Below are 13,029 nucleotides of genomic sequence, written 5' to 3'. Positions count from 1 at the left end.
TCTGACTTTGTAATAAAAATAAATAAAGCTAAAAAAAAAAAAACCCAAACATGTTATAACCTATTGGACAGCACAGCCTAGGAGCTATGAAATACTTCCACTCAGTAATTCCACTTCTGAAAATCTACTCTAAGGAAATAATTTAAAATTTCAGAAGATACTCATTATCTCATTATTTCTATAACAAAAAGATATAAAGGGGTGTGATGTCATTTGTGGCATTTTTTTTTTAATGTAACAGAAATGGAACTGAGGATATTTTTCACTTTTTCCTTTATTTTCTCCCTCCCACCCACCGTGCGCTCACCAAGGCAGGGTCGTCATGCTTGTAGAGTGTCACGTGAGGAACAGCTGGTAAGCCCAGCCACGGGCCAGGAGTCAGCGTCAGGCTGTCACACTTGGTTGCAGCCTACAGAAAGCAGGGGAGCTGTCTGTTAGAGTATCAGAATACGCTTAACCCAGCACCCGTACAAAGCCACCAGGAATCGAGGGACTTTACGTTTATTCTGAAAAACACTAATAGGTAGTAAATCAACAACATACCAGCACTGATGAGGAGACGTAACCCAAAGCCAATGTTGCCAGATTCACGCTGGAAGAAAAAACACCTGTCTAAGAACTGATTATTTATTGTGACTTACTAAGTACATACTTGAAAAAAATAAGACTACACCGCTACAAGTTGACATCTAAGTCTTTCAGCTGTGCTTTCATAACAGCACTGGAAGTTGTGGTTTGTGTAAGTGTCAGGAGAACCTTGGACAGGCATTTTAATCCAAATGTCTTTCTCGGGATGTCTCTCCTTCTTTGGTATTATGAATACACTAGCCTCTATGTATCACCACAACTACTTTCTGGTTATCCATTTTTTTTCCCCGACGAATAAACAGGAAAGGCTCAGGGTTGGCACTGTGGCACAGTGCATTATGCAGCCGCCTGAAGTGCTGCCTCATACAGGCACCAGTTTGAGTTCTGGCTGCTCCATTTCTGATCCAGTGCTCTGCTGATGGCCTAGGAAAGCAGCAAAGGGCAGCCTAAGTTCTAAGATCGCTCCTGAACCTGTGTGGGAGACACAGAAGAAGCTCCTGTCTTTGGCGTGGCCCAGCACCAGTCACTGCGGCTATCTGGGGGATGAACCAGTGGATGGAAGATCTCTTTCCTCTCCCCCTCTTTATCTGTAGCTCTGCCTTTCAAATAAATATAGTAAGTCTTACAGGAAAAAAAAAAAAAGACACTCATGGTGGCTGGCACAGTGGGCAGGATCTACCCTGCACCCTCTCCCCTGCCCTCTCAATGACAACCAACGGCCTTCTGGGAAACCACACATCCCCACAATCACATCTCACGTTTTGGTTAGAGGAGCCACCACCAGCCACTGCACAGGTGGACACAGCCTAGTCTAGCAGAGAACGTCCCTCTCCGGCCACAGGAGCTGGTTCCCTAGACCTTCGCTGGGCTTTTCCCTCACTGAAAATGAGCATGCAAAGGCTTTAGTTCTTATAGCTGCTTTGCCCCAACACATCAAAGTCCATCAGCGCCAACACGGAGGCCAGCAAGCCCAGTGACCCTGAGCAGAGGAGGGAAGGGAAGCACACACTGAATCATGGCTAACATTGTGTCAAAAGCTGTTCCTAACACTGGTCTTTCCAGTTCTATGAGTCAACGGAATCCCATTCTGCTTAAGCCCGCTGGGGTGGGTGTTCTGTTATCCGCGGTCCCAAGAGCTCAATCGGTAATGCTCATTGCAGAGTGTGAGCCTGGACGCCCACTTGGCATGATGCCCAAGTGCAGCGCCTACTCACCCCTCCACGTGAAGCCAGATGTTGTACTGCTCACAGAGCTCCTTCAAACGGCCAATCTTGTCTGTGTGACCCACTGCTGCAGTTCCTAGAAAAGAACAAATAAGGATACTGAAAGAACAAATATTTGAGTCCTTTTACAACATGCAGGTTTTTATAGACACGACCTCCTCCCTGTGAGGAAGCACAGTATTTTATCCTCATCTTATTGTGATCTTCTTTGTGGACTGACTTAAGATTAACTTTTGCAAGCTGTTTTATGCCTGTTTTGAAGCGTGTGCATCCTCCATTACACGAGCACACTCAGATCTCTCACCAACACTGTGAGCGTGTCAATCCACACCCACCCTCTACCGTGCTTTTCCTTTGGCTATGCTCAGAAGCACCGTACTTCTCTCCTTTAGTGAGTGATGCCTTGCATCCAACGCTAGCACCACACAGAAGGGTACTTCATTTCCCAATCTTTTATTTTAGTGTCACTTACTGTGTATTTTAACTTAGGTGTGTTCTGTGTAAAAACACATAGATGAAATTGGGTTCTTGTCCCACAGGATGTTAATATAGAATCTATGTGCATTCTGAAGCCAGTTTAAACACACTCAACATATCAAGCCCAGCTCCCACCCCGCATGATCATTCGTCCTCCACAAGCTGCTGGGCAGACCCCTTCTCAGAAAGAACGTAAATCCAGAATCACCCATTCTGACTGTGACTAAGTTTCCAGTTATCAAAAACCCAATTAGTAACATTTCAAACGCTCATGAACTGCCTCAATAAACACAGCACGATTTTTTTTTTTTTGCAAAGTGTATGCCAGGAAAATGGCTGAAAATTTTATCCTTCACCCAAACCAAACAAAACAAAATGAACAAACTTAGAAATGCAGCTTACTTGAAACAAGACTCAATGCCAGTGTCCAGGCTATGCCACAGGACGCCTTATGCATAGTGCTGGGTTTTAGTGACCAGGCCACATTCAGACCCTAGTTCATACTTCTCGGCAGTGGCTGCTGACTAACCCCCTGGCATGTCTACTGTGGTGACTGTAAGGCAGTCAAAAGCCAACTGCAGCCCCATAGTCACCTATCTGTCACATGAACCTACTTCTCAATTCTCTTTTTCTTTGCTTATTCTTATAGAGTTTTGATTATCTTTGTTTTTAAAGTCAGATAAAGTAAAATCTTTCAATTTTATTTTCAAAATGACGTGTGCTGTTAGAGCATTTGTATTTACCTGAAAGGCAGAGAGGCAGGGACTGGAGTTATGGCACAACACGTTAAGCTACCACCTGCAATGATAGCATCCAACAAGGGCAGGGTTTGAGATCTGGCTGCTCCAGTTCTGAAACTAATGTGCCTGGGAAAGAGCAGAGGACGGCCCAAAAAGCTTGGCAGGATTTAGCCACTAGGCTACTGAGCCAGGCCTGGTTCTGTGTTTTTTATTCAAACCATTCTAATAGACATAAATGTATTTCATTGTGGCTTAAATTTGTATTTCTCTAATGAATAATGTTATTAAGATTTTGCAAGTACTTAGACATTTATACATTTTATTTGGTGAACTGTCCAAATCTTTCATTCATTTTAAAAACTGTACTATCTCCTTACTACAGAGGTGAAGTTTTTATACATTTTGGATATAAGTTTTTTGGTTAGAAAAATGTTTGGGGGGGCCAGTGTTTCACTTTTTTTTAAGATTTGTTTAATTTTTTATTGCAAAGTCAGATATACAGAGAGGAGGAGACACAGAAAGGAAGATCTTCCATCTGATGATTCACTCTCCAAGTGACCACAACAGCCAGAGCTGAGTTGATCCAAAGCCAGGAGCTTCCTCCAGGTCTCCCACGTGGGTGCAGGGTCCCCAGGCCACAGGCATGGAGCTGGATGGGAAGCAGGGCTGCCAGGACTACAACCAGTGCCTACATGGGATCCAGGTGTGTTCAAGGCAAGGACTTATAGCCACTAGGCCAACAAGCCAGGCTTTTGTTTTCGTAAGATTTATTTATTATCAGAAAGGCAGATATACAAAGAGAAGAGAGAAAAAGGTCTTCTATCCACTGGGTCACTCCCTAAATGGCTGCACAAATCAGAGCTGAACTGATCCAAAGCCAGGAGCCAGGAGCCTTTCATGTGGATACAGGGACTCAAGCCCATGGAGGATTCTCTGCTGCTTTCCCAGGCCACAAGAGGGAGCTAGATCAGAAGCAGAGCAGCTGGGACATGAACCAGTGCCCATGTCGGATGCCAGCGCTGCGAGGTGGAAGACTTGTTAGATGAACTATCCCGTCAGCCAAGGCAGCCAGTGTTCTGACACGGGTTGAGCTACTTCCTGCAACACTGGCATGCCATGTGAACGACCTGGCTACACCCCTTGCAATCCAGCTCCCCGCTAATACACAAGGGATGGCCCCACTATTGGGACTCTCACCACTTACGTGGAGATCTGGAGTTTCAGGCTCTGGCATTCGGCCTGGCCAAGCCCAGCCACTGTAGCCAGTTAGGGAGTCACTCAGATGGACAATCTCTCACTCTTTTAAGTAAATAGTATCTTTTTTTTTTTAGAGAGACAAATTTTGGCAAATATTTCTCCCATTTGTAGTTTGCTTTTCATTTTAACAAGTTTTTTAAAAAATAAATTAGCAAAAGCACTTCATCTGTAATGAAGTCAAAAATTTGTGGTTCATGTTTTTTGTGTTCTAATTCAAGGCAGTGAAGACAGCCCCCTACGTCTTCTTGCAGAAGTCATACCATCTTCTGTTTTACGTCTGTGAACCACTTTGGACTTTACCATGCAGAATGAGATAGAGGTCAGAGGTCACAGGCCCTTGTTCCACTGTGCATCTAATTATCCAAGGGCACTGGTGGGAAACACCGGGGGTTCTTCCTTGAACTACCCTGGCATTATAAAAACATCAACTGACCAGATAGGTCACGAGTCCATTTCTAAATTTTCGATTCGTTGATGCCTCTCACAGTCTTGATTAGTTGCAGATTTATGGGCTATTTTAAAGTTACATAGGGTAATGTGTCTAAAATTTCTTTTTCAAAAATATTTCAGTTATTACATCTTCTGTGTTTCCATGCATACTATGGAATCAGTTTATCAATCTCTACAAAAAACTGAAGTCCACTGATGTTTTGACAGGGACTGAGACAAATCAATATATTAGTGTGGAGAAAACTTAATTACCAATCGCCTTCCAACCCAGGCATATGGCATATCATTTCATATCTGGGTTTTCGTTAATTTCCCTCAACAACACTCTCATTTTCTGTTCATAAACTCTCCATGCTTATTAATGTAATTATAAATGACATTTCAAATGTAATTTGCATTGCTTGCTGCTCTGGATAAGAAGCCAGCCGTCGGGCCAGGCTCATGACCTGGCCGCAGCAGCTCTCACGTCTGTCCACAGGCATGAGACCCAGACAGCCTTAGTTTTTCCTTCCTTATCTCTACATCACTTAATTAACTGTCATGTTCTTTTCTGCATGTTTTCTCCATTTTAAAAAAATATTACTTTAATCTGAAAGGCTGTGTTACAGAGACGAAGGGATCTTCCATCCACCAGTTCACTATCCACATGGTTTCTACAGCTGCAGCTGAGCTGATGAAGCTAGGAGCTTCTTCTGGGTCTCCCAGGTGGGTGCAAGACTTGAGCTGTCCTCTGCTGCCCTCCCAGGCCATACGCAGGGAGCTGGATTTAGTGGAGCAGCTGGGACTCTAATTGGCCCACATGTGAGATGCCAATGCAGAAGACGGAGGATTTAGCCTAATAAGTCTAAATGGCGCCAGCCCCTGCACTTCCACGTACAACATAAATACAGCAGTAAAATGGAGCAGAAAGTGACAGTTGACCTATGCAGAAGGTAGTTATTTAAGTGTGCGTTTAAAAATTCTGCTTAGAGGACCCAGCACAATAGCCTAGTGGTTAAAGTCCTCGCCTTGAATGCCCGGGATCCCATACGGGTGCTGATTCTAATCTCGGCAGCCCTGCTTCCCATCCAGCTCCCTGCTTGTGGCCTGGGAAAGCAGTCGAGGACGACTCAAAGCCTTGGGACCCTGCACCCGCGTGGGAGACCTGGAGGAAGCTTCTGGCTCCTGACCTCGGACTGGCTCAGCTCCAGTCGTTGCGGTCACTAGGGGAGTGAATCACCTCTTCTCTGTATATCTGACTTTCCAGTAAAAATAAAATAAATCTTTAAAAAAAATAAAGATAAATCATATTTAAAAAAAATTCTGCTTAGAAAAGTATATGAAGACACAAATTACAACTTCAATGAAGTCTTTCTCATACACACACTGATTGCCTTAACAATTCAACAATTAAATGTAATGAGCTAATTCACTGCCCTACTTCCCACCCCAACGAGGACTATCTTCCCTGCACAACAATCCCCTGCTGAACTGCAATGCCAGGTTCAGGCCCATAAAACCTACCAGCATTTGCAACAAGCACCAGAGGCAGTCGTCCTGCTTCTACATCCTCTTTAATCAGCTTTTCCAGAAAGGCAACATCCTGGAAACAACAAACCATGAAAACATGAGGCAATCCACACAAGAGTTACACAATGAAAAATTCTGACTTAGAGGAAACATAACTTTCAAATTAAGACTCTCATGTCAGTTTTCTTTTTAAAGATTTTTTTTTTTTATTGCAAAGTCACATATATAGAGAGAGGAGGAGAGACAGAGAGGAAGATCTTCCGTCCAATGATTCACTCCCCAAGTGGCTGCAATAGCTGGAGCTGAGCCAATCCGAAGACAGGAGCCTGGAGCGTCCCCTGAGTCTCCAATGCGCATGCAGGGTCTTGCTTTCCCAGGCCATAAGCAGGGAGCTGGATAGGAAGCAGGACAGCTGAGACACGAACTGGTACCCATATGGGATTCCAGTGCGTGCAAGGTGAGGACTTTAGCCACTAGGCTACCATACTGGGTCCTCTCATGTCAGTTTTTAACAATGTTTCTAGCCACAATGTAAAAATCAAGCTCTTATTTAAAAAAAGAAGGGAAGGCAGGCAGGCAGGCAGGCAGGCAGGCAGGCAGACAGGCAGGCAAACTAAACTCTTCCTTTAACACTAATTGGAGGGTCCGGCGGCGTGGCCTAGCAGCTAAAGTCCTCGCCTTGAAAGCCCCGGGATCCCATATGGCCGCCGGTTCTAATCCCGGCAGCTCCACTTCCCATCCAGCTCCCTGCTTGTGGCCTGGGAAAGCAGCCGAGGACAGCCCAAAGCCTTGGGACCCTACACCTGTGTGGGAGACCCGGAAGAGGTTCCCGGTTTCTGGCTGTGGATCGGCGTAGCACCGGCCGGAAGAGCTTCCTCTCTGTCTCTCCTCCTCTCTGTATATCTGACTTTGTAATAAAAATAAATAAATCTTTTTTTTTTTTAAAAAAAAAGGACTAATTGGAAAGCCCAGCACAATGGCCCAATGGCTAAATCCTCACCTTGCATGCACCAGGATCCCATATGGGTTCCGGTTCGTGTCCTGGCTGCTCCACTTCCCATCCAACTCCCTGCTTTTGCCTTGGGGAAGCAGTATAGAATGGCTCAAAACCACAGGACCCTGCACCCATGTGAGACCCAGAAGAAGCTCCTGGCTCCTGGCTTCAGATCAGCTCAGCTCTGGCTGTTGTGGCCATTTGGGGAAAGAACCAGAGAGGATGGAAAATCTAACTCTGTGTCTCTCCTCTCTGTAAATCTGATCTGCCTTTACAATATAAACAAACAGACCTTTAAAAATAAATAAAGACAAAATGGAAAAAATCATTAGAGATTCAAGCAAACCTGCTCATGTGCAAGACCAACATTTCTCTAGTTTCAAACATTCACATTTAAAGAGAATGTACTCTCAACACCTTCAATGCAATTTTTAAAAAATGTCTATCATTATTCTTTAATGTATTTCAAACAGAAAATGAAACTGCCTTGAAAACAAAAATTCAGAGCCCCCAAATCTATCCCTTTTCCTTATGGCTTCAGAAAGGAGAGGTTTACCAGCTAGCTGCTTGTGTAAAAATAAGCGGAACTCAATTCCAGGATTACAATGAGGAACCTCATTTTCACAATATGCCTATGCATAAATCCAGGCGGCAGTGCCAGCTTAGGCAAGAGTTTTAATAGAAGCCTTTAGTCTGGCTGTTGAGACTGGCTGTGGGACCTGTGTCCCACAATGGAATGTTTAGTCTTGACTCCCGGTTCCTGACTCCAGCTTCCTGATAATGCAGACACTGGAAAGCAGTGGCAATGGCTCCAGTAATTACGGGGTTCCTGCTACCCATGTGAGAGACTCATTGCTGCTGGCCCTTGTCTCAGGCCAGGCTCAGCTATTACAGCCATCAATGAGAGTGAACCAGTGGACGGGAACACCCTCAAAGGGAGGCGGGGAGAAGAGCTATAGAAGGAATTTCTGGTATTAATTGGGCTTCTGTGTTCCTACCTAAAGCAAGTGTTATATGTGGTGACTGGAAGATTCCCTACAAGCCAGGTGTTCCTGACCTACAGACACACCCACCTTCAAGGAAGTTCCAACACTGAAGCACGGATCAGACAATGCCAAAACTAAAACAGTCAGCTACAAGGAAAACACAGCTTCAAAACACAAGTCTGGATTATTTCACAAGCCAAAAGGAAAACTCACCATCTGGTGCTGGGATCCAAACATCGTGTTACAGGGCACCCGGCACAAGCAGGGGAAGGGTAAGCCGAGCTGCAAGAAGACACACAACTTGACATCAAAGATCTCTGCCACCCCACGTACACGTGACTGTGAAAGGCTCTGAGACGAGGCACAGTGACTCACAAAAACTCTCCTGAGGAGCGCTTAACAATATTTTAAATAATGTTTACATATATTTACAAAGTTAAACAAAAAAATAGGGTGAGAGGATATAATGCAAAAGATTTTTGAATAGTACAAGTGTCTATCTCCGGTATATTCTAGAATATACTATAACAAAACATTTTCCAAGAGAAAGATGGCCTCTCTCTGTAGTACTAGCATCCTGTATCGGTGCTGGATGGAGCCTTAGCTGTCCTACTTGCCACCTAGCTCCCTGTGAATGCACCTGGAAAAGCAGCAGAAGCGGGCCCAAGCACATGGGCCCCTGTGCCCATGTGGAAGACGTGGAATAAGCTCTTGGATCCTGGCTTCAGCCTGAGCTGGGCCACTGTGGCCATTTAGAATGAGCCAGTAGATGGAAGCTCTGTCTTGTCTCCTTTCCCTCTCCAAAACTTTGCCTTTTAAATAAACAAATGAATCTTACAAAAAACAAAAATATGTGGGTCCGACACAATGGCCTAGTGGTTCATCCTCGCCTTGCCATGCACCAGGATCCCACAAGGGTGCTGGGTTGCATCCTGGCTGCTCCACTTCCCATCCAACTCACTGTTTCTGGCTTTGGAAAGTAGTGGAGGATGTTCCAAAAACCTTGGCATCCTGCACCTATCGGGGAAACACAGAAGAGGTTCCTGGCTCTGGATCTGCTCAGCTCTGGCCGTTGCGACCACTTAGGGAGTGAATCAGCAGACAGAAGGTCTTCGTCTCTCTTCTCTGTAAAATCTGCCTTTCCAATAAAAATTTCCCTAAAACAAAACAACTACATATATACACACATACACATCTCTAGTTAAAATGTGGAAAGTAAAATGCAGGCTGTGACTGTATTTGGGCAATTAAAAGCATGTAAAAACTGGGGCGGGCATTTGGCCCAGTGGTTGTCACTGCTTGGGACAGCTGCATAACACAGCATCCCAATCAAAATCCCAACTAGCCAGCTTCTGATGCAGCCTCGTGCTAAAGTGCTAATCTGCACCCTGGGAGACAACAGATGATAGCTCAAGTACTTGCATCCTGGGCTCCTGGCTTCAGCCTGGCCCAGCCCTGCCTGTTGCAGGGGATTGCATTTGAGGAATGAATCATCAGATGGAAGATTTATCTTCTTCCCTTCAAATAAATATGAAAATTAAAAAAAATATTTTGCAAATCCATCTAATACATTCTTCATTTTAAAATTTACCTGTATTTAAAAGAACGAATTAGGGAAAGTAGTCTACAAGCTCTAGAAATCTCTAGAAATCTCAAAAGACTGTTTCTTTGAAACATTCACACACTGCCACATTACCTGGTTACAAAGGTATTGGCCCAGGCCAGGTCTGGCAGCAGCACTAATATATATAACAGGTTTTTCCTTATAGAGTACATTGAATCCATCCACCACAAAGTCCTCATATCGAGAGTGGATTGCAAGCCTACAGATCTTTGCAAGGCCTTCTCTTTCTTCTTCATGGAAATAAGCACAGCCATTTTCATACCTGTTAAGAGACACTCACATGTTAACATGTTCTTAGCTGGCTAATTATGATTTTATATGTGAAGCACTTCTTTTCTACTCTTACAAACTGTTACCTAGATCAGGCAGACGTGTTTATAGGAACGTGTAACATCTCATCTTAGATGGCTGGCAACCATTCAGACTGGAAGTTATGAAAGCGCAAGGGCTGCTCCTCCATCCACACCCAACTCCACCAAGGTGAGTAAGAGTCCTCCAGACAGAAAAAGCCTGAAGATGATGGCTCTGCCCTATTCTGTGCACACGGCAGCAGTGGATAACGCTAGACAGTGGATAGAGATAGTTCTTGGACTTTCACGCCTAAAATGTTCAGAGCAAAATGACAGAAACTAGCCAGGTTGATTTTGCTTTGATCACAATCTACTTGCGAAGGAAGGAGAACTGATTACAGGAACTAGGTTTTTATCAGAAGAGGAAATCTTCCCTTCCTAGTGTTTTAGGTTGGCTCTTTCCCAACATCTGAAAGTGAAAGTTTCTCAAGTGAAATGGTTCATGGTCAGGCAAACAATCCTCCAGGAGACACAGAAAACACAATACCAACTTCTGTAAGAACGCCAAGATTACCACAGTATTCAGCAAATTTCTACTTCACAACATATATTCATCTTCTTTACAAAAGTTTCCTTTCTATGAAACCACGAGTTAACACTAGGATTAGTGTTCAGAAATACTATGATTAAATGTATTTGAGTCGGAGTATGGCTTTTCTTCCATTAGCACATGCCAAATAGGAAACCCAGGAGCGGATGGCACTACCAAAGTTACACGTTCTCAAACCCTCAGCTCCTTCTAGTATATGGAATCATTACACCTACAACAATTCCATGAGATAGATATGAATATTATTCCCACTTAACCGATGACACTGAGGCATGGGGAGGTCAAGTAAGGAACCCTTCCAAGAGGCAAACTTGAATCCAGGTGTATCTCCCCAAAAACGATCTCCTCATTGTGTATCTAACTAATGTCTTTGATGGAAAGTAAAGGCTCACAATTATTTTACCTGAAGATTCTGCAGAGCCATAAGGTAGTATCTGAAAGTATTCTTGTTGTAAGTTTTCTTAGCTTCTCTTTGTCCAGAGTTGAAATATAAGCTCCCAGGCTGTGTCCCAACAAAGCCATGTGCCCTTGTTCTCCGATATCTTGGATTCTGTTAATTAAAATTTATTAGATTAAAAAAGTATTAAGAGTCCAAGCATAAAATGGGAAATGGAACTAAAACACAAATTAGAAGTTTACACTGCACTCAAAATCCAGTTACTGGTTCAGAAAGCAGAAATTCAGAAGACTCAATACATGTAAAGTCTTGACTGCTTTTGGGGAGAGAAAGCTTGAAAAACTCAGGATCTAGGACACAAATCATCTTTCCTTTTTTACTAAGAATCTATGAACTTTTCTTTAAATGATTTCCCCTTAAAATAATGCTAAAATTGGTGATTTTTAAGAGCTACAGAAAATAGACCCATGATAAAATTAGCAGGAACGATTTTGTAAAGAACCAGTATAAATCCGTTTCCTGCCATGTGGATGGCCCTGGGAGGTAGCATGGTTCCTACAATAGTTGGGTCCCTGCCGCCCAGGTGGGAGTCTCAGCTGCCCGCTTTGGCCTGATCCAGCCCCAGCTGCATCTGGGGAGTGAACAAGCAGGCAGGGTATCACTGTCTGTCTTCCTCTGCCTTTCACATAAATCTATGTCAAAAAAAAAAAAAAAGCGGGGCAGGGGAGAGCACCTTGTGTACCGAATAGGCACTGAACTCCAGGACAAAGGCAGAGAAACATCGAGCTGCACAACACAACATGTACACAGTACTTCTGTACTGGAAAGGTGTGCACAGACATTTTGTTTGTGTGTGTATGGAAGTGTGCACACATACCTAGCATGCCAGAGAAACTGGCAACACTATCTCTAGGGAGAGAACTGAGAGGCAAAGGTAGGAAAGAAAAAAATCCTTTGTACATTCCTTCTCATCATCTGACTTTGAACTAGAACAATCTGTTACTCAAAACATTTTAATTTAAAATTATTAAGGAGAAAGTGCAACTAAATCGACAGGAATAAATAAGACAACAGACAACTCACAGACAACATGAACTCCCACCAATCTACTTGGCTGCAGTAAAAGCTGAAGTCAGGGCCTGGCATGATAGGCTAGTGGCTAAAGTCCTTGCCTTGCATGCCCAGGATCTCCTCGGCTCGTATCCTGGCTGTTCCACTTCCCATCCAGCTCCCTGCTTGTGGCCTGGGAAATCAGAGGAGGACGGCCCAAGGCCTTGGGACCCTGCACCCATGAGACCCAGAAGACAAAGCTCCTGGCTCCTGGCTTCAGATCAGCTCAACTACAAGTGTTGCGTCCATTTGGGGAGTTAACCAGTGGATTTCTCTGTCTCTCATTCATTCTATAAAATCTGACTTTCCAATAAATAAATAAATAAATCCTAAAAAACAAAAGTGAAGCCAGCCAGAGGCTGAAAAGCACACAGCCCTTGCTTTTCAATCCTTTGGTCATCCCCTCCCTCCGAGACACAATACTATAAGACGTACAGGATGTAAATGTAGTAAATGGCTCCCTCTTACAAGACTTAGCAGATACAGACAGCGTCTTCCTGAAAAGAAAATACGAATTCTATTTTGAGATCATGCATAACTCTAATGAAGCATGGCTTCTTATGTGAGCAGCAGTCCCTCAGAATGCAACCATTGCCAACACCAGGAGCACATGAACTGGACCGGAAGTGGCAAAGTGGACAGAGATAACTGCCTGTGACACCAGTATCCCATAGAGGGGCTCCACATCTGATCTACCTCCCTACTGCTGCACCTGGAAAAGCAGTGAAGCATGGCATGACCCTAGGCTTTGGCCCATATAGGAAACACGGAAGA

General features: G+C 44.1%; 1 protein-coding gene across 4 annotated transcripts in view; it reads right to left on the bottom strand.

Moving 5' to 3' along the window:
* Positions 1–13,029, bottom strand: part of PDXDC1 (pyridoxal dependent decarboxylase domain containing 1) — a 140,167-nt gene that overhangs the window by 17,746 nt on the left and 109,392 nt on the right. For all 4 annotated transcript variants that reach the window (XM_058680329.1, XM_058680330.1, XM_012927459.2 and 1 more), the window contains 7 exons: positions 11,152–11,298; positions 9,921–10,110; positions 8,438–8,506; positions 6,239–6,317; positions 1,803–1,887; positions 544–592; positions 308–409 (listed from right to left, as the gene is read on the bottom strand). In XM_058680329.1, coding sequence (XP_058536312.1) covers positions 308–409; positions 544–592; positions 1,803–1,887; positions 6,239–6,317; positions 8,438–8,506; positions 9,921–10,110; positions 11,152–11,298 — 721 coding nt within the window. The remainder of the gene's footprint in view (positions 1–307; positions 410–543; positions 593–1,802; positions 1,888–6,238; positions 6,318–8,437; positions 8,507–9,920; positions 10,111–11,151; positions 11,299–13,029) is intronic.

This window comes from Ochotona princeps, chromosome 24 (genome assembly GCF_030435755.1).
Source record: "Ochotona princeps isolate mOchPri1 chromosome 24, mOchPri1.hap1, whole genome shotgun sequence".
In the NCBI taxonomy this organism is placed as follows: domain Eukaryota; kingdom Metazoa; phylum Chordata; class Mammalia; order Lagomorpha; family Ochotonidae; genus Ochotona; species Ochotona princeps.
The sequence above is the reverse complement of the archived record's forward strand: the minus strand, read 5'-3'. Positions and strand labels throughout refer to the sequence as shown.